Source organism: Cenococcum geophilum, assembly GCF_001692895.1.
Source record: "Cenococcum geophilum 1.58 unplaced genomic scaffold K441scaffold_16, whole genome shotgun sequence".
Taxonomy (NCBI): Eukaryota; Fungi; Ascomycota; class Dothideomycetes; order Gloniales; family Gloniaceae; genus Cenococcum; species Cenococcum geophilum.
Genome location: NW_027137574.1, coordinates 2,307,002 through 2,328,160, shown reverse-complemented (window position 1 = coordinate 2,328,160; position 21,159 = coordinate 2,307,002). Strand labels below are relative to the sequence as shown.

The 21,159-nt window shown below is 43.4% G+C and overlaps 4 protein-coding genes across 4 annotated transcripts; 2 read left to right on the top strand and 2 right to left on the bottom strand.

Moving 5' to 3' along the window:
• Positions 1–314: 314 nt before the first annotated feature.
• On the bottom strand, positions 315–1,090 carry K441DRAFT_74156 (uncharacterized protein). The gene has a single exon (XM_067654379.1). It carries the CDS (start codon positions 853–855, stop codon positions 349–351), a length of 507 nt encoding a protein of 168 aa, XP_067505270.1. The 5' UTR covers positions 856–1,090; the 3' UTR covers positions 315–348.
• A 235-nt stretch (positions 1,091–1,325) lies between these two features.
• K441DRAFT_555724 (uncharacterized protein) lies at positions 1,326–1,541 on the top strand (the record flags this gene model as incomplete). The annotated part of the gene is made up of 1 exon (XM_067643294.1): positions 1,326–1,541. The coding sequence occupies one exon, from the start codon at positions 1,326–1,328 to the stop codon at positions 1,539–1,541; it is 216 nt and encodes a 71-aa protein (XP_067505269.1).
• Positions 1,542–3,932: 2,391 nt separating this feature from the next.
• K441DRAFT_686577 (Aldo/keto reductase) lies at positions 3,933–5,027 on the bottom strand (the record flags this gene model as incomplete). The annotated part of the gene is made up of 2 exons (XM_067652007.1): positions 3,933–4,505; positions 4,650–5,027. 2 exons carry the CDS (start codon positions 5,025–5,027, stop codon positions 3,933–3,935), a joined length of 951 nt encoding a protein of 316 aa, XP_067505268.1.
• A 927-nt stretch (positions 5,028–5,954) lies between these two features.
• On the top strand, positions 5,955–8,145 carry K441DRAFT_686576 (uncharacterized protein; the record flags this gene model as incomplete). Its single annotated transcript, XM_067652006.1, has 8 exons — positions 5,955–6,153; positions 6,211–6,393; positions 6,546–6,760; positions 6,826–7,087; positions 7,156–7,581; positions 7,635–7,741; positions 7,824–7,920; positions 8,012–8,145. The coding sequence occupies 8 exons, from the start codon at positions 5,955–5,957 to the stop codon at positions 8,143–8,145; spliced, it is 1,623 nt and encodes a 540-aa protein (XP_067505267.1).
• Between the last annotated feature and the right edge of the window lie 13,014 nt (positions 8,146–21,159).

The window sequence follows — 21,159 nt, the reverse complement described above, 5'->3', positions numbered from 1 at the left end:
CAGTGCTTAAACTTATAGTAATGAGATCGAGATGACCTCCGACTCAATATTTCCGCATAGACAGGGCGGCCATCTTTGTCGCGGAAATAACTCTTGTGCAAGCTCGGAGAAGCCGCAGAGTCGCGCCTCTGCAATTGCCGGGGACTGCCGTCCCGGCTGCGCACCACGGAAGTCGGGCATTCTGGACGGTTTGGCCGAGGATCTAGGATCTAGGCGGAAAGGGATGTAGTTATTCAAAACGGGGAGCCAAAAGCAGTGAGTGAATGTAAGCCGCTGAATGAATGTTTAGAAGTATGAGTACAGGAGAGGCTAGTAGCTAGTACTCTAACTAAGCATAGGTAAGGCAGCTCACAGCATACTTGCAGCCCGATCTTGTGATTGTGTCCCGGTGATGTTGTTCTGCTTGCAGATAATCGACACGCTGTTGGCAGCAACCAGACGTCGACAACTGTAAAACAGTGTAACCCAAGAATTGGGAGAGCCCGATATCAGCGCTGCATCATGGTCAGGCAATATTATTCCTCCTCCTCTGCGAGCCAATGCAGTCGAAGAGGGCTTCCATAGATACGGGTCCCAATCTGGGTGGTCCATGCGGAGATTCCTTTCAGCCTTTTCGCCTTCAGCAGAAAAGAAGCGCAGCGGAGCTAGGGCGCCCGGCAGCGGGCTTATGAATCGAGGTAAGAACGGGTAAGGGAGACGACGCAGGCCAGGGCAGTGCAGGTAGCGCCGATCAGCACAAGGACCAAAAATACCCGCGTGCAGCACTGTAGAGCAAAAAGCCGCGTCAAACTGCGCAGAGCTCCTTCTCTCTGACTGGAAGGAGTTCCGAAGCATCCACGCAATACGGACGGCCATACGGTGCCATACGGTGGGATGTCAGAGGTCGTCCAAGCTTTAAAGCAAAGGGGCCCTGCCGCTATGGCCAGCAAGCAGAAAGCAGCAGAACGCAGCAGCCTTGAATTGGTCAGTAGCACACGCATCTCGACCAATAAACCAACCCCACCACTTGGGCTCTCACGAACCTCGCCTTACTGGTACCTTTTTCTGGCCCTGTTACCACCGAAGCCATACCCTTGAATCCCAAAACGCGCTACGTCCCATTAAGGGTGCTTAGTTCGGTTTCCCCGGTGTCTTCAGACCTACATCATCGGGCATCAAACAATTGGTGCTTTCTATATCTAGAAGCACCACCCTCCTTTCTCCTTTCTCCGATTACACCCTCACCAGAAATACTCCACAAACCAGTCCTCTACAAACATCAAAGCACTAGACTCAAGTCTTTGCTACCTATCTCTCACACAAAGACCACACAACCGTCTCTCACAATGTTCTCCTGCGTCAACTACGAGCGAGGTTGCCGGGGCCGCTGCAACCAGCAGAATGGCCGGTGCGACAGCTGCGTCACCCTCAATCTCCAACAAGTCCGCACACCAAGCTCCTCCTCAATATCCTCAATCAACTCCACATCGGGCGCAACATATTCAGCCATGACCTCTTCATTTGCTTCACTATCATACCTCACGGCTGCCAAGGGTCGATAATCGATATAAGGACTATCGACAGCCGAAGGTTGCTTCTGGGGCCAGCAAGGATCTACAAGCCCTCGCTGCAAAGCTTATCATCAACTGCCCTCTACGATGACTTCTACTACGACGAAAGAGACGATTCGAACGGCTTTCCCCGAGTGTGGCTTTTGTGATTGTTTGGGATCATTGGTCCGGCGCAACATACTCAAGACTGCATTCCCTCGCTTCTCCAAACCTCTAGGGCAGCATGACAAAAGGAGGATATTTAGCATTTACATGGCTGGGGGGCTTTTGATTCGCTTCTGATTCCCATATAATGTATCACTATCTCGCATATTTCCAATTGGGAACCTTTGAGCGCAGGCGTTGGACAGGGGGTGGCGTCGCTTGGATTTCTGTCACATTTTCCTACTTTTAATACTTTTTGACGGGAATCTCACATGTCATGAGCAATACAGAACCCCTCCCCAGCTAGTGGGGACGGTAGGCTTTCCTCCTTTACCAGCCCTTCTTTCCGCATCACCATGCAGTGTCAACTTTTATGCAAAACGTTTTAGGCAGGGTGACAGCCTTCGCCAATGTCTGGCTGCAGCAAGATTGCCATGTATTTTCCAGATCTCAACTCCATGGCGTCCCTCGTTGCCTATCACACTCCTCCACTCCAACCCCTGCATGTACGGTTGATCACCACGATCGGCCAGAGATCCTCACTTTACATCCCGAAACAGAGATCTCCGCAGAACATCAGATGCCACTCTCCCTCTGCCGTTCTTCTAGACCTCCGATCATCGATGCTCTGGCTCGTCCTGGACGACCAGCAATTGAAAACCCCATGACCTGCATGCTGTCGAGATCGATCGGCTCTTAGGCAGTGCGATTAGTTAAACTCCAAGACTCGGGCCCACGCAGAGTGACATTGGGGCCCGCTGCACGGTGTCGTCGGCGGCTGCTAGCTGCAGACTAGAGGCTTGCAGCGTATTGCGAAGCGCCGTGACCGCCCAGAAGGCCTCGGAGGATTCGACTGGTAGAGCGAAGGGCTGTGCGCGCGGGCTAAAACGGGAGGGCCAAAGAGCAAGTCATCCAATGGATATTCTTGGAGGGGCGAACTGCATGCAAACATATCAATCGCAGTGCAGCCAACCAAAGAGGAGGCTGGCTTATTTTGCGAAGTGCGGGGATGGAGATAAGGGGAAGGACAGGGCGTTTGGTGATGTTGCCGAAGCCTCATTTCCTGTCGCCGACCGCAAAGCCGGCCAGGTCAGCATGCACGCAGGAGTGCAGAGGGAAACTGTAAATGCGGCTGCCCCGCACTGCACCCGTTTTCGTAAAGCACAGCAGCGAACAGAACAAGGCGAATAAATTCGTCACAATTCCGCCAATGGCACGCGCAGCCTCTCCATCCCATCTGAAATACGAGAACGCGACACAATAACCATGGTAGACCGCCAGTTCATCAGATTTCCCTGCTTTTTCTTGCGTGCGCGCCTTGCCTCAGCCTGGGGGAGCGCATTATTGCATCAGATTAATTGAGGAGCTGGTGAGAGGTCCGGCGCCGCGTTGCTTTGTGGAGGGGCCTGCCAGCAAACACAGTGCATAGATGTCACGGGCGCATGGTGCGGAAAAGCAAAATGCGGATTTTGAAATCCCATTCGAGGGCGAGGCCCTACGTTCGCCAAACACGCATGAAACCAATACCTTTTCCAATGCCCTTATGCCCAACACCAGCTCAACACACGGCACGGGAGCTCCCAGCGATGGCGTGAGACGGGAGGGGTATGGGTAAAGTGGACGTCAGTCACCGGTGCCGGTCACGGCTGAAGGAGACGGGAGCTTGTGCCCTGAGTAGCCGTTTGGAAAACGGGTTATTAGTACGGATTTGGTATCGTACGATATCACCGTGTTGAGATTTAGGCTTAGAGATTAGGTTTCTACAGTGGTTCAGAGATATCGGAAGTTATATTGCTAGGATAGGAGCAGACTATTTCGTAATAGTGCCGTCATAGCTCAACGGCGAGGAAGAGAGGCTTCAGCCTCTTACGCAGGACTGAAACAGGGTCTTTATATCCTGATGCGGCATCGTCACTCCGCAAAAGCTGGGACGTATGAATATGGAGCCAGGTCTGGGTTTGCCGCTAAAATTTCCACCTTTTCTAGTTATGTTCTCTTAGAGGATTATAACAAAGTCTTAAGTAAAGGTCGTATTCAGAAAGCTACGAAGAACTTCGACAGCTCATCCTAGCCTAATTTGTCTTGGCGACGACTAAGCCGACTGAGCAGCAGAATATCGCAAAAGAACATCTACTACTCTCTTATAAATCTATCCAAGATTAATGCTTAGGAAATTCCATATAGAATACTGAATAATTCCATAGGTAGTTACCTCAGCCACGCTTTCAAGGCCCTCAGCTACTGCCCATCCGCAAAATTATCCACCGGCGCCTCCCCCTTCACGCTCTCCCAAACCCGCTCCACTCTTTCCACTGTGCTAGGCTCCAAAACCCCCTTCCGCAATTCCTCCAGCGTCCCCCTAAGCTGCTCTGGCCGACTAGCCCCCACAACCACCCCATCCCCTTTACTCCCATCCAAGCTCGAATGAAACGCCACAAACCGGTACGCCAGCGCAGCGCGTGAGATCCCAGCGTCACACGCAATGGCATCCCACTCCTCGAGCGCCGCGAGTAATGACGGCCGGTTGTACATCTTCTGGTACAGCTGGCCGCCGCGGTCGTCACGGTTGAAGCGACCGCTGTTGCCGGCGGCGACGGTGGCGGCGGACTTGGTCAGGAAGCCGCCCGCGAGTGGGGAGTAGGCGTAGAAGCGCATGCCTAATTTGCGGAGCAGCGGGAAGAGATCGCTGTCGGCGTGGCGGGCCACCGGATTGTAGTTGCCTTGGTAGACGGTCGGGAGGACGTAGGCGTGTGAGGACATGTAGGCGTGGATTTTCTCGACGTCCGCGGCAGGGAAGTTGGAGAGGCCGAACTGGGGATGGGTTAGTGGTTTGTGTTGTGGGGTTAGTGATGGCTAAGGCTGCAAAGTTACGTTACGGCAATCTCGCTGGGTGCGTCTTTTTATGTTTGGCTGCTACTATAGATATGGTAGGTCTTTCAAGTTGGGATGACTTACATGCTTGAATTTGCCGGATTTATACACCTCTTGCACCCCTTCCAACGTATCTTCGATGTGGGTCTCTGGGTCAGGAGAATGCAAGAAGTAGGTATCGACCTGGTCGACGCCGAGACGCTCCAGACTTTCATTCGCAGTGGCAATGATACTGTCCTTCTTCTGGAAACCGGGAATGAACCCAGGGGCTTTTGTGTGGATAGCATAAGTTTTCGCAGCTCCGATGTCTCCTAAGGCCTGTTCACTGCCTGCATAGATATATGCTGTGTCGAGATCTTTGACTCCATATTCTTTAAGAATAGAAAAGAATTCCTTTTGGACTTCAACTGGAAATGTTTGGATAGCGTGCGTTCCGAATATAAGCTTGACTGGAGAAGACATTTTGCTTTTGTGGCTTGATATCAAAGCTACTCTGAGAAATTCCTTAGTTGTTGGAAGAGTCTTGCAGTGACGGACTGAACGGATGATCGGTCAATATATGTATGTATTCGTCTCTTACAATCCCCCCACCTTGCAATTCCGTTGTCCCTTACTCCGAAAACGGCCGTTTTTCTTTCGTAAATGATCCTATGTCCTGAATTCAACATAAAAGGGGCAGTTGCATGCAGCGTGGGGGTATCGTATGACCCGGTCTACATGACGGACGAAGGCTGGCGGAGCTCTTCGAAGCTTAGAAATGGCCTTAAAACTCTACAAATTGAAGCCTTAAGAGACAAGAAAAGAAGATAACTGCTCCTCTCACCGCCTATAAAACACGCTAAAACTTACTGAAAATTGGCATGTTTTGGAGCGTTTACTCTAAGAAATGGTTGAAATAGAGCTCTTGGGGTTAGATTAATCTGAAGGCCTCGAGACCCAGCTTCAGAATCAGATTGATTCTGATGCCTCCAACTCGCACACGCCCGTGCACTTGCAAAAGTCACGGACGCGTGACAAAAGAATACAATTCGAGTAATGGACCCCAACCTGATGATAAATCAAAGCCTGAATAATCAAATGGGGCTCCTCTCTAGGCAGTACGATAGGGGCTAAGTTTTGGATCGTGGTGTTCATCACGTATGAAGACTCCATTGATGACCGTCTGTGCATTACTCAGCCGGTCAAATGCGGCAAGTTGCTCTCTTTAGAAACTCTGGGCATCGCTCAGGAACCATGCCTTTTCCAACTAAGCGCATACCACATTTGTAGTAGTGCACAGGTTACTCAGCACCTCGATTTCCCAGACCCGTCAGTCATGCGGCTCCATTTTCCCGGTCTTACATTGTGCAGACAGACGTCCATTATTCAGGAAGTTTGCTTGAAGGAGCGATGAACTACAGAGAAGACAGTCTGGTTGCGGCGCCACAGGGTGAACCTATCAAAACGGCAAATAAGCCAGGAGGGCACCATTACCGCGTTCGATTTCGACATGGGGTTTGCCCAACTACATCAGCCACTCGTGCTGATATAAAAAAGTACGACTACTTCTTTGACGAAGGACAGGTATGGCTGTCGACAGGCGGAAACGGTTCGTCGCTTCACCTCTCCTGCATTTGTAGGAACACTAACAGTTAATTCGGGATAGTCAATTTTGTGGATGAATCGAAGCAGACGCCGACGGATGGCGCCGACTCTGATGTGGTTAATTTTGAGGAGAGCCCTGTTGTACCATCACTTATCAGCCCGCCTGATTCGACGCAAGAGGCAGGGGCAAAACAGCGAGCCCATTTTAGCGCTTTTCATGATCCTTATAATTTAGTGAGCCATGGTCTGTGTCCCCTGAGCCACATCCGAATTCAATTGTGGCTGAACAGTTCTATTAAGGCGGCACGCCCATACTTGGAGACGAGATAATCCGGCCGTTGGTATCTCCTAGTTCGAGAATATACTCCCCGTCACACAACAACCTTGCACCTCCAGCTGAAGACGCAGTCACAGGAGACTTTTACCAATCACAGAGTCTTGGTAATAGATCCATTACCAGCGAGCCATTAAGGAACAATGAACCCACACCAATTGAAACGGGCCAAGTCCCTCCAAGCCCGGCATTGTCTCAGCACCGTGGCTCCTGGCCATTTGATGATCCTACTGAAGCGCATTTGTTCCGCTATTTCATAGATACTGTAGCGCCTTGGGTAAACATCTTAATTCTCTTGTTATAATTGCCAAATAGAGTCTTCGCTAATGGCATCCTCTCTAGTACGATATATGCAGCCCGGAACGCCACTTTGCCTTACTCGTGCCGGAAATGGCAATGACGAGTCCAATGCTCCTGCATGGCATGTTCGCAGTCTCCGCGCAGCATCTCTGCCGCCTCGATGGCTCGTATCGCGCTGAAGCATTCGAGCACCAAGCCAAATGCGTGAAATTGATGATTCCTCGGTTCACCAAGGGCGACGGAGTCAAAGATGAAGCTCTTCTCCTCACAGCGCTCCTGCTTCGAGGATTCGAAGAGTTTGTAGGTAAGCTCTTGTGTCAACCTCTACCGTTATAAATTTGGCTCAGTAATGTTCACAACGCTTGGAACTAGCTGGAAACGAAGGCCAAGCCATCATGTCCACCCATACCCTTTTTACCGCCGCTCGCGGCTCTCTCGCCAGTGTCGAAAGTAGCGTTGTCAAAGCTTGCTTTTGGGTGCATATTCGTACCGAAATCTACTACTCATTTGTAGAGCAGCAAATTCTGCGCGTAAACCTCGACGACTGCATGTTTCCAGAGCTCATTGCCCCGGCGACTGGAATTGCGTGGCAGAACCGCATCGTCTGGATCACTGCGCTGGTTCTACAATGGGCGTTCAGTGGCAACCAGACCGCAGACCGGTGGCGCGAATTACATGCCTTACTTGAACAGTGGGAGGCATCAAGGCCTAAGACTTTTGATCCAATTTACTACCGCAAGGAGGATCAGAATTCGGGACGATATTATCCGGAAATCTGGTATGCTTATCCTGAGCATAGTAAGTCCTACGAGTATTTCCATAGGCAACCTACCTAATCATTTCCGCTATAGTCGACGGAAACCAGCATGTTTTAATCTCGCAGATTGTCCTCGCTATTCATGACCCTACAGTCCCGAAAATGGGCGCACGAGCGCAAATTGCAAAGGCGAAAATCGAGGTATCCACTTTCCCAAACGATTTTCAATCCTTCCAACGCCTCCCTTCCCTTCACTACCTTACCGCTAACCCCACCCCCTTAGAAAATTGTCCATAGTTGCATTAAATCCATCTGCGGTATTGCACTCTCAAATAACTTCGCCCCGGGACGATTTCTGGCTTGCCACGCCGTCGCATCATGTGGGTCATTTCTATCCTAATAGCGAAGCCTTGAAACCTCCCCAAAGACGTAGTTTTTTTTTTCTTTTGGGCGATGCTGATATTACAACAGGTGCATCATGGTTCCACAGCCAAGAAGACCGGGAGAAGATGATATCATTCCTGCAGGACACTGAGTGCGCTTTCGGATGGCCGACGCGTAGCTCGGTCGAGAGTATGAAGAAGGAATGGGGTTGGAGTCCTTAAGATGCTGAGAATCTCGATAACATTCTTTATCCTTGACCTGTCCTACAGTTATCGATAAGGAACTGGCCAATTAGAAGGCTAGATTTATTTGGTGCCAAGGCTTACGCACGGGCAATATCCTCGTAAGGCGCCACCAGGTTAAGGGATAACTATTGCCAGAGGATGTCCCGAAATTTGGTCTCAGCTTTCCGAAAGGGGCATTGCCTGACTTTCGGGCTGTCTCATGCTTCAAAAAAATGCCAATTACTCTCAGCCAGTTTCTCTGAGAAATTGTCGATCGGTAGTCCGTGCACCGATTGTAGGTCAAGATGAGGAAGACTCTGTCTATTCAAACTACAATCAAAGGAAACTATTTATATATGGGGAACGTGTCGGAAATTAAAGGGAAACAAGGGGTAGGTACGTAACAGGAATAGGGGGTAGTAGTATAACCGGAATGAGAATAAGGATAGGATAATAGGCTAAATCCAACACACACCCCCAGCTTTAAGCCCCTATAGGCCAAAGCTGCATTATAGGTCTTAGTATGGTGTTGAGTCGAATATACCCTATATCTTTATTAATTCAAATCCTTTCCTTAATATTAACCAAATTTAATTAATAAACGAATGTCTTGTACTTCTACCTTAGTAGAGCTTTTATTAAGCCGTCTGCTACTATTATAGTAGTGGGCGTCTAGTTAATCCTAATTTAATTATTACGTACTTTTTAATGTAACTAGTAGTAGTGTATATTAATATATTAGAGCTTTATAAATAGCTCTAGTCCGTTTTTTATAAGCAGTTTATTACGGCTTAAACAAATGCCTCTGAACCGAAGCTTGAACGAATGCTGTATTACCAAGATACTAAGCTAAAGAGAAGGAAAAGGGGTCGCTAGGACCGATGTAAATAAATATATAGAGTAAGCCGCTAAGGCGCTAGCTTTAGGCGGGCTAATCGCAGGTTAGCAGAATATGGCAGAATTTGGCAGGTAACGTGCGATAGCACCGTTATATTACCCCCCTCTTTAAAAGAAAGCCTGCCCTTAGGCTTAGTTAGAAAAAATAGGGTAGCACTAGGCTTATAAATGTAGGATTATAAAAATATAAGATAAGGAGATAAAAGGGGATATGAGTCCGTCCTAACTAAGTATAAAGGGCGATTATAGGCTAAGTGGAAGCACTAGGCTAGAAAGAGTAGCCGCTAAAAGTCTTGGCACGGATCTAACTAATTAGACAACTTTAACCGGCGGTCAAAGTTCTTGGATATCTGAAATTTTACGGTACTGGCAGAAAACGGTAGAATATGGCAGAATTTGGCAGATAGCTATATTAGGGCTTTAGGGCGTTTTTGTCCCTATATTCTTCCGGTAACTTATCGTCTTTATTATACTAGCATTCCATCTATTTATCTAGGTACTTTGGGGGTCTAGGCGTATTAGGGTATTGGTTATAAAATTCTTTAAGCTTCTGGGGGTAGCCTATAAAGTTCCACGTAGGATACTAGGTTGGGTTAGGATTGTAGCCCTTCCATTAAATATAGTATTTTAGCGCTCCCCGTACTATCTTATAGGCCAGTATTTCGTTAACCTCCTATTTATTATTACCGTTTACTTAAACTAGTAGGGGAGGCTTGTTCTTTTGTCTAGGCAATGGGTTATTTATAGCTTTCCGTAACTTATCTAGTAAGAAGATAGGGTGAACCCTAATTAAGTCTAGGAGCTTTATCTTATATAAGTTGCCTATCTTCTTAAGAACCTTATATGGTCCTGCCATCTAGTAGTCTAGCTTACGGCTAGGTCGTTTAGTCCTCTAATTCCTTGTTATAACCTAGACTATATTATTAGGGGCAAAATTAGGCTCTTAACAGTGTTTGTTCGCCTGCTGTTCCATTAACCTCTGAGCTTTTTTTAGGTTCTTATAGGCTACCATCTAGGCCTCCTCCAATCGTTTGGCGTACTATTAGGCCTTAGCATAGGATAGCTTCTCTTATACAGTCTGGGGTTCTTCTAACCTTTTCTAGTTAAAGCTTATATAGGGTAAGTATCCCATTTCTAGCTAAATTGGGGCAAACCCTATAGAGTTGTGGGGTAGGGTTGCTTACGCGTAGTCTATTAAGGGTAGTAGTTTAGACTAGTTATCCTAGAAATAGTTAATAAAGGGCCTAAGCCTCTAGTCTAGGTACTAATTTATAATCTCTATCTAACCGTCTGTCTAGGGGTAATAAGCCATAGAAAGCTTTAGCTTAATGCCTAGGATCTAGGTAAACTTATTCTAGAAGGCTAATATAAACTATGGCCTGTAATTGGATATAATAGTATCTAGTGGTCTATAGATTTAGTAGACGTAATGGATATATAGCCGGGCTGCCTCTTTAGTATTAATGTTCTTGTGATATAGAATTAAGAACGGGTGTTTACTAAAGCGGTTAACTATAACTATAACTATATTGTATCCGTTACGGTCCCTAGGTAGTTTATAGAAGTCTATAAAGATATACTATTAAGGGCGCTTTAGTATTAGGAGTAGCTTAAGTAATCCTAGGGTTTTATCCCGTGGGATTATAGCTCTCTAGTAGTCTTCGCAGTTCTATATATATCGATTAATATCCGTAACTATTCTTAGCCAGTAGTAGTAGCAGTTAATAATTTTACGGGTCTTGTTCTTGCTAGGGTATGCCGTAGAGACTTAGTAATAAGCTTCGCGGATTAGTTTAGTCCGTAGATTATTAACGTTAGGGATTATAAGCCGCTCCTAGTATAGGAGTAATCCTTCCTCCGTCTTAAAATCGGGGTCTCCTTTCGCGGCTTATTCGCGGAGGGCCCTTAGGGCATTAGCCGTGCGGTTTACAGTTAGGAGGCGGTTAATTAGCCCTATTAGCTTATCTAAGGACTCCTTTATTAGTGCTAGCTCGTTTTGCTAGGAGTTTAGCTCCTTAAGGATCTATAGGTTGAGCTATTCTAGATAGAGGAGGGCACGTGTCCGATATTAGGTCTTTAGCTTATCCTAGGGTCCTATATCTTATTTTCTTCGGGTTAAGGTATTAGCCTTAGAGTTTTACTTACTAGAATAATATATAATCATAAAGAAGAATTAGGAGAGTATTTTGGCCTACTAGGCTTGTTACCCTATAAGCTGCTTTATAGTTATAAAGTACTCTAGGGCTTTATAATCTATATATATCTTAATCTGGGAGTTCGTACCTTTAAGCTTTGCGCGCCATTAGGAGAGTAATTAAATAATAGCTAGCATTTCTTTATCGTGTACTTCGTAGTTATACTTAGCTAGGTCTATTATCTTTAAGAAGAAAGCTATAGGGTACTATTCGCCGTCTAGATGTAACTGTGATAGGATTCCCGCTATGACCCTATTAGAGGCGTCTGTTTCTAGCATTAATTTAAGGTCTAGGTTATAGTAATAAAGAATTAGGGAAGAGATAAGCCGATCCTTTACCTCTTTAAAGGCCTCTATATAGCTATTATTAAAGATAAAAGGCGTGTCCTTCCTAGTTAGTTATATAAGAGGTTTTGCTATAATTCCGTAGTTACGGATAAACCGGTAGTAGAAATTATAAAAACTAAGGAAGGACTAGATTCCTTTTACTATATAAGGGGGCTTCCAGTTATAAATTACCTCTACCTTCTTAGGGTTAACCTTAATTCCTTCCGTAGTTATAATAAACCTAAGGTATTTTATACGTTTTACCCTAAACTTATATTTCTTAATATTAACTTATAAGCCCGCGTTCTATAGTTTCTTTAGGACCTTCTTAATATAAACTTAATGCTTAAGTTTATCGTCTAAGTATATAAGAATGTCGTCTAGGTATGCCGTACAGAATTTGTTAAGGTAATTAAAAAGAACGTTATTTATATACCTTTGGTACGTAGCCAGTCCGTTTATTAGTCTAAAAGGAAGAACTTTGCATTTATAGAAACTATAGCAGGTACGGAACGTTGTTAAATCTTTAGATATAGGGTCTATTCTAATTTGGTGGAAAGCTTAGCGGATATTAAGTTTAGTAAAGATCTTTACCTAGCTTAGACGTGTAAGGGTCTTATTAATTAAAGGAATAGGATACCGGTTCTTTTAAGTAATAGCGTTTAGCTTTTAATAGTTAATATAAAAACGAAGGCCTCTATTAGGCTTTTTTATAAATAGGATAGGGGAAGTAAAAGGGGCTTGACTTGGCTTAATAAACCCTTTATCTAGGTTATTAATTAAGTACTGCTTTATTACTTTTAGCTTATCTATTAATTAATAGTAGAGGGGGCTATAGCCTAGCGAGTTATGGGCCTCTAATTAAATCTTATAATTGTACGTCTGGTAGGGGGGTAACTTATCTAAGGCCGCCTTTAAGAATGCATCCTTGTAGCCTATATAAATGGTAAAAAGGAGGCGTTTAACTAGTTCCTTATCGGTTTCCTTATCTAGCCTTTCCTCTCTATTATTAATAATTTGGTTAATCTTATATAGGCTTATTATAAAGACCTTATTGTCCTTTTGGTATATATTAAAGTGGAACGCTATAGCGCTAATTGCGGCGATGTCTATGGTAGGGGGGTTGACTAATAATAGGGGCGTATGTGACTTTAGGGACTTCTGGGGTACTAGCGTTATCGTTACTCCTTTTAGCTCCTGTTATATCTTTTAGAGGTTATCCCTTATATCCTATTAATACGTTCTTTTCCATAACGGTTAGATCTATATAATTTAGACGTTATCTATATTATTATCTGTCCCGCTTCTGTATATAGAGTCCTCTTCAAATATAGCGCTTTAGGAGAGTATCTTTATTAGTACGGAGTTCTTTCTAGCTTTATGGCGGGCGTCCTCTTAGGCAAAGGCTAGGTCATAGGCCTAGATATTCTGCTAGTAGGTAGGGTTAGCCCTTACGGCTAGTGTCTTACGGTCGGTTTGGATCTCCCTAATAAAGGAGGGCAACCTTGGTCTATCCTCCAGCTAGATAAACCGTCTTTTTTATATGTTTAACTAAATATTAAAATAGGACATCTATTTTTATCTAAGGATTATATTATAGGACCCTAGGTTTAGGATGTAAAAGGGGATGCTATATTAGCGTCGTCTGTTAAGAGTAATATGCAACTTTAAGATGTGGGTAATAGGCTAACCGGCTTGGCCGTTATAGCCCTTTACCTGGATAGGCTTCTCTAGTTAGATGGCTTCTGTATTTAGAAACTTGGCAACATTATTTATATAGGCAGTATTTATAAAGGCGAAGCCATTTACTCTAGTGTTAATAAGGGCGGTTATATTAACTTTATATCCATTTTAAGATACTATATATAGAACCGTAAAATACTTTCTACCTATTAACTAACTAAGATTAATCTCTTTGAGATTAATAGGGTACCCTAGGGGGGAGTCTTTCCCTAAGGTTCTTCTTTTCCCAACTTATCGGACGTTTCTCCTTCCTCTATCTCCTTAATATTGCCTATATCCTTTAGCTCCGGGCAGGACAAGGCAAAGTAACCTTACTTATCGTAGTTAAAGTACGTAGCTAAGGCAGGGTTAATTGGAGTATTATAGCGAATACTAGTTAATGGCGTGGTATGTGGCTAGTTAGGCAAGGCTTGCCGGTACGTAGTTATAACTGCTTTTAGTATAAGAGTAGTTGTAACTTATCTTCCTACTCTAGCTCCTATAGGTATAGCTAGCGAGTTCCAATTATTATGGAGTCGCTTTTGCTAATTAGGGCAGGTGTTAATCCGCTTTAGTTCTGAGTTTAATAATAGGCAATAAGCTATAAGTCTTTTATAGGTTGGTAGGTTATCTAAGGTTACAGCGATCTTTTCTTATAGTTGGATTGTTAGCTTATTGTATAGGTCTAATTAGTAGTTCTTAAGGGGAACCTAGCCTTCTCCTGCAAGGTATAGGAATTAAGTCTAGAATTTAGCAAAGGGTTAGTTTAGTTTTATTATTAGGTGATTATAGTTATAACGGGCATCCCGTACTTTATTCGGGTTAACATAAATAGCCGCTAGGTGCTATATTATCTTATTAATAGATATAAATTGGATAGGGGAGTTGTCCTTAAACTTGGCTTAAAGGTGCCGTTAGGCGTCCCTAGTAGTTCAACTAAAGAGGTAGAGCATTTTAGCTTCTTTAGAAAGGAAATAGTTATAGTTAACGCGGAGCTTTCCTTATACTTAAATCCTCTAATTCTTAAAGGTAGGGTCTATTCCGTTAAACAGTAGTAGGGAGTTAGGGAGCTTAACGGACTTTAATTGCTTTATCATTATATCCATACTCCCTAGTATATTATATTTAGTAAAGTAAATAGGTTAACTAGGGCTTTAAGAAGGGAAAGCTAGGCTATTTTATAGGGCCGTAAGGCTTTCTAGGATCTCTTATAGGGTCTCTTATATATTTCTCGCTTTAAGACGATCGGCTTCCTAGCTGGCTGCGAGGGCGCGAATCTGCTCGCGTATGTCTATAATATTATTATTGTCTTCAATTTCTAATCCCAATTAGATCTTAGGTTCCTCTTAGGTAGAGGCAGCTCTCTTAGATGAGCTTGCTTTAGGTGCCATTATTAGCTTCCTAAGGTTTATCGGTATTATATACTTTAGTTTTAATTTTAGGGGTACAGGTCTAGTCCTATCTGGCTCATAAGGTAGGATATTATCTAGGCCTTCCCAGGCAATATAGAGTTGTTTTGGTGTCTAAGTATAATATATTAATGCGTTATTGCAGACAAAGTTTCTTTGGGGTAGGATATTATTAAGGCCTTCCCAGGTAAGGTAGGGAGAGCTTAGTATAATGTCACGGCTTAAATAAATGCCTCTAAACCGAAGCTTAAACGAATGCTGTATTACCAAGATACTAAGCTAAAGAGAAGGAAAAGGGGTCACTAGGACCGATGTAAATAAATATATAGGGTGAGCCGCCAAGGCGCTAGCTTTAGGCGGGCCAATCGCAGGTCGGCAGAATATGGCAGAATTTGGCAGGTAACGTGCGATAGCGCCGTTACACAGTTAAATCGTCTATAAATTATTATAGTTAATTATTTGCCTATTATCTAAGGTTAATTTAATTTCTTTAAAGAAGCGACTCTACTAGATTAATTCTGTTCCTATATATAATAGAGCTATAAGCTCTACTTTAGTGCTTAACTTTATTACTAATGTCTACTTAGTAGAGCACTAGTTAATTAGTCCCCTAAATAGGGTAAATAGATACCCTTCCGTACTACGTCTACTTATTAAGTCGTCTCTAAATACTGCGTTACTTGTTCCTATAAAGACCTAACTCTCTATATTATATCCTAAGTATTTAATCGTAAGCGTTCTTATCTAATAGAGGTAGGCGATCGCTTAATAAGCTGCGGCGTTATATAGGAGAGAGGGGTTTTATAGAAATTCCGATAGCTTGCTTAAAGCTCTTACTATATTAGGTCTTATAATATAGGTTATATAGAGAAGTAATCCTATTATCCTCTGGTAGACGTAGGTATATTATTTTAAAGCTTCCTTTAGGTTTAGTAGAAGCCCGTTAGTACTTATAGGTATACTAACTAAGCGTATATTAGTTAAATAAAAGTTATTAGTAATCTTCTTAATATAGGAGTCTTAATAGAGCTATAGCTTCCTCTAACTCCTATCTTTTAAGACTTAAATTTTTAGGAACTAAGATAGTTTACCTAGGTCCTTTATCTCGTATTTCTTTATAAGCGCAGTTTTAAAGCTTAAAAGCTCTAACTGGTTCCCCTTAGTATTTATAGCATAGATATCGTCTATATAGAAGAATATAATTAGCTAATTATTATAGTAGAGACACAGCTCTCTACTAATAGACTTTAACCCTAATTTAGTTAATTCCTAACTTAAGTTATTATACTAGAGAGGTAGCGATTATTAAAGTCTATAGAGAGCTCTACGTAATAGTAGATATTTACCCTTAATAGTAAAACTATCCAGATACTTAATATAGACTATTTTATTAATTATGCTATTTATAAACGCGTTAATAGTATTACCCTACTAAACGTCTAAATTAAATATAGCAATAACTGCTATAAGAGCCCTAAAGACCTTAGCTGCCAGAGTTGCCGCTAGGTGTCCTTATAAATTAACTCTTATAGATTGCCTTTTATATAGAGTTATACTTTAAACTTCGTTAGATATCTATTAGTTTTTATTTTATAGGTAAAATCTCTAGGTAGTAGGCACTATTTTAACTAATAGAGTCTCCTTTATAACCTTAAATGTTCTATAACCGTCTAGGTCTATATATTCTTTTATAGTAGTAGTAAGGAACTCTTTTCTATACTAGTATCTTATAAGCTCCTTCTAGTTCTTAGGTAGAGGTAGTAGCTTATTATAATAGAATTTTCTATAATATTTTAAGCCTACGTAAAAAGCTGCCTAAAGTACTTTAAAGCTATCTATCTCCTTAAGGTAAGTTAAATAAGCTATATATTGTTTAGGTAGCCTCCTTAATTATTTACCTTTTATAATATTATTTTCCTTAATAGCTGCGCTGTCTTTATCTTATAAGTGATCCTCTATAAGTATATATTTATAATACGGTTATTAATAAGTAACGTATGTGATGGGGTTATAAAGGTGACCCTAGTTATGAAGGTTTTACATTACCGCCTTCTTATTTAGGCTAGAATATTACCTAAAATATACTGCCGCTTTGAACATTAATATATTAACTTTTCTCCTTACTTCCCCATATAGAACTCCATATTACTAAAGCTATATCTTACTAGCCGTGTACTTTAGATACAGAAGATCGTTTACAAGTAGCTTTAATAGCCTGGCGAACAATAAGCCTTTATAAAGGCGCTAAATCCTATATAACCTATGCGAAGGCCCATAAGGTTAATCTAGTTACTTTCCGCTAGCAGCTTTAAGGCAAATTAGTCTTCCTAAGTTATCCATATTAATTAATATTGTATTACTCCAGCTAGCAAGGCAGCAATTGTAAGCAATAATCTTGCTCTATGGAGGTCCCTAACAAAAGTTAGGAAGTTTTGAACTAGCGTATGCGCAAGCACGGGTGCGTATTTTACAGCCTATGTAATTAACCGCGGATAAGGTCCACAAGCAGGCAGAAGAGTCCTCTGCAGCTGCTGGTGGTCAGTTAAACTTTAAAACACTAAAAATCGACTTTGTATAGACTCTATTATATATATTTATGGTTTCAATACTCCCTAATAATAATGCAGTAATTTTTAATGGGGTTTACTGGTTATTTGCGACCAAATTTGTATTTTTGAGTATTTTGATGTTCAAAACCTTCATAACTAGGGTCACCTTCATAACCCCATCACATACGTTAAAGGGAGCTAAGGAGCTTAAGGATTCTTTAGTAGGAATTAACTAAGGTTTTAGCATCTTATTTAAGGTAGTGTTCGTACCAATTTAATAGCACGAGTGTTACGGCACCCGTAACGGATCTGGTCAGGGGCTCGCTTAGGACTTGGCGCACACATATAGACGTCCTCCCCTCCACCTTCTGCTCCTCAGCTTGATATCCTCGTCGTAGGACAATCCAATTGTACAGGTTGCATGCGTGTTATGCCGTGCTCGTGCCTCGATTGACTGAGTTCGTGACAACGAGTAAGTTATATCCCGGGGCACGAAATACGTATAGTATCGTATGCTCTTTGGGATAGTGGTAACTGCCGATTGTATTGAGGTAGACTACGTGGTCTATATACTGACGCACCTCCCCCCTAATTAGTTAGTGCTTTAGGGGTGCACCAGACACATAAGCGGGTAGTTAGTACACTAAACGCGTAAACGCGTACTCAGCGTACCGAACGCATAAGCACGCGGTTGGTACGATAGGTGCTGTAATTATATACTGGCGGTACTTGGAAAATAGAACCACTTGTGTATAGCCTCCGTAATTGCCTTAATAGAATTATAAAACACATAAGAAAATACATAGGGAATCCCTCCTAAGGTGCCTTCTAGGTTGCCTTCTAAATGGTGCTCCAATCTAGCCGGAAGTCCTGTTTATGGTTCGTAAAATGAACTATACAGCCTTTTAATGGGCCGTAACTGAACTATAAATGCTCCGTTAGTCTCGCTTTACCCATTCTATAACCTTTAGGTTAAGCTTATTTATATTAATTAGGGTTTTAAAAGCTTAACACGGCTTTACCTTAGTTATAGCGTCTACTAGGTTATCTCCACTGCTGATCTATTTAACCTCTGTAATCTTGCGTTGTTTATAGGCCTAATATAAGCATATTAGGTCGACTATAAGCCTCTTTTTCTATATCGTGCCTAGTTTAACTAAGCAGTCGTAGAGGGACTTTAAATTGGTATATAAAACCAGGGGTAGCTGCTCTAATTATAGGATCTTCTAGATCGTTAATTTAATTACGGCTGCTATATTAAAGCTATAGGCTAGTATATATAGTTTAGAAGCTAGTACATTACGGGTTACTTGCTTGCATTTAATTAAAGACCAATATAGTATATTTGCGTCTTAATTACGGTCCGTACATCGGGAAAATATTCGCAGGATGAGATTCAAGTAGACTTTGGTTTTCGCGTTTCGCGTAATTGACATGCAATTTGACCAACTCGACACGCAATTAACTAACTTGACACGCAGTTGACCTACTTAACATGCAATTTAACTAACTCAACACGTAGTTGACCTACTTAACATATAATTTAACTAACTTAACACGCAGTTAACCTACTTAATATGTAATTTAACTAACTTAACATGTAGTTGACCTACTTAATATGCAATTTAACTAACTTAATACGCAGTTGACCTACTTAATATGCAATTTAATTAACTTAACACGCAGTTAACCTACTTAACATATAATTTAACTAACTTAATATGCAGTTAACCTACTTAACAACTTTAAAAGCTAACTACATATCCTTTGACACGCAGTTAACCTACTTAACAACTTTAAAAGCTAACTGTATATTTCTTGACGTGCGATTAGGTAAAGTTTATATACTATATATTTAACTATTATATATAATCTTATACAATCTTATACAATCTCATACAATCTTATAGTCTTATTACGCTTGGAGGCTCTGCACGAGGCTCTACACGAAGCTCTGCGTACAGAGGCTCTGCACGAAGCTCTGCGCATAGAGGCTCTACACGAAGCTCTACACGAAGCTCTGCGTACAGAGGCTCTGCACGAAGCTCTGCGCATAGAGGCTCTACACGAAGCTCTACACGAAGCTCTGCGTACAGAGGCTCTGCACGAAGCTCTGCGCATAGAGGCTCTGCACAAAGCTCTGCACGAAGCTTCGCATAAGGCCTCTACACGAGGCTCTACACGAAGCTCTGCGTACAGAGGCTCTGCACGAAGCTCTGCACGAAGCCTCTGCACGAGGCTCTGCGCGAAGCTCTGCACGAAGCTCTGCACGAGGGTCTCTGCGCGAGGGTCTGCGCGAGGGTCTGCACGAGGGTCTGCGCGAGGGTCTGCGCGAGGGTCTGCGCGAAGCTCTGCGTACAGAGGCTCTGCACGAGGCTCCTGCGAGAAGCTCTGCGTATCAGAGGGCTCTGCACGCGGCTCTGCGCGAAGCTCTGCCGTACAGAGGCTCTACACGAAGCTCTGCATCGCGGTCCCCGCTATTATTTCCCGATAGCCTCTACCCGTGCCTCTACCCTATGTAGTCACCTTATTTTTTACCCTTCCTTCCTTCTTTATGATCCCTCCCTACCTAGGGAGGTACCAGAACGGCAGCCAGCAGAGGACCGTTGCTAGAACTAGGACGTACGTCGCCAGAACCAGATGACCGTTACCAGAACAGACGACCATCGCCAGCCAGACGACCGTCGCCAGAACCAGACGACCGTTGCCAGAGCCAGACGATCGTCGCCAGAACCAGACGACCGTCGCCAGCCAGACGACCGTTACCAGAAACCAGACGACTGTCGCCAGAACCTACTGACGACCGTCGCCAGACTCAGTAACGACCGTTACACCTGACCAGTACGACCGTTGCCAGGCAGTCTTCGTTTTCAGACCAGACGACGACGTCGCCACGCCAGGACCGTTACAGAACTAGACACTGCCATAGAGACCGTAGACGTTCCAGAACCAGACGACCGTCGCCAGCCAGACGACCGTTACCAGAACCAGACGACCGTTGCCAAGAGTCCAGGGCACCGCGCAGCACAGACCCGTCGCCAGAACCAGACGGACCGTCGCCAGAACCATATACGACCGTTTACCAGAACAGAACGACCGGTTTTTGTTAGACTTTCCTGTTTTGTTGTGTGAGCACAGACGATCGTCGCACTTAAGTAGTTTAACCGTCTACCTTATCCAGACGGATATCGGAGTATCAGTTAACAACTATGTAACTATTCGGTCTGTATCTATTCGAATTAAGTTAGCACATGGTTTATCAGGATAGGTACGCAAATCAGATTTAGATGACCTGAGGTGACGATATTACTAAGGTTAGAATGAGCTTTAAGACCTAGTGTAGGTAGAACTTTAGGAATCAGGTAGTTCTGAATATTATTCAATATAAGTTAAATGGAATGATGACAGGTGCTTATGGCATAGTATATGTAAGTAGTTAAAGTAGATAGTCCTAGGTCGTGATTATCCTAAGTATCAAGATTTACGGTGGCTGTTGCATTGATATTTACATCTTTAATTACAGTAATTAAGAGTTAATAAATTAGGATCTACTAAGAGAGTAGACGGTAAGAAGGTTAGGTAGAGTTCTACAGTTATAAAGCGTAAAGCAGCGTAAATAATAAAATTAAAGTTAAAACTATAGTATGGCGTAAAGCTAATAGATCTTAAGTAGGTAGTTAAAGAAACATAGCCGTAATAGCAGGAGAAACCAGCCTAAAAACCCCCACTTGAATAAAGCCAACCCCGATGATCGAAATCCTATCCCGCGCACCGAGAAACGTATAAAACCACGTCGCCCCCACGTCCTAGCAGTATAGGGGACGACGGAGGGGCGGTAGTTCCTCGTCCGCCGCCTAAAGTGCGCCTCGTGGAAGACGCTTCGCGCGACCACGTGCTGCGCGGGAGGTAGGTC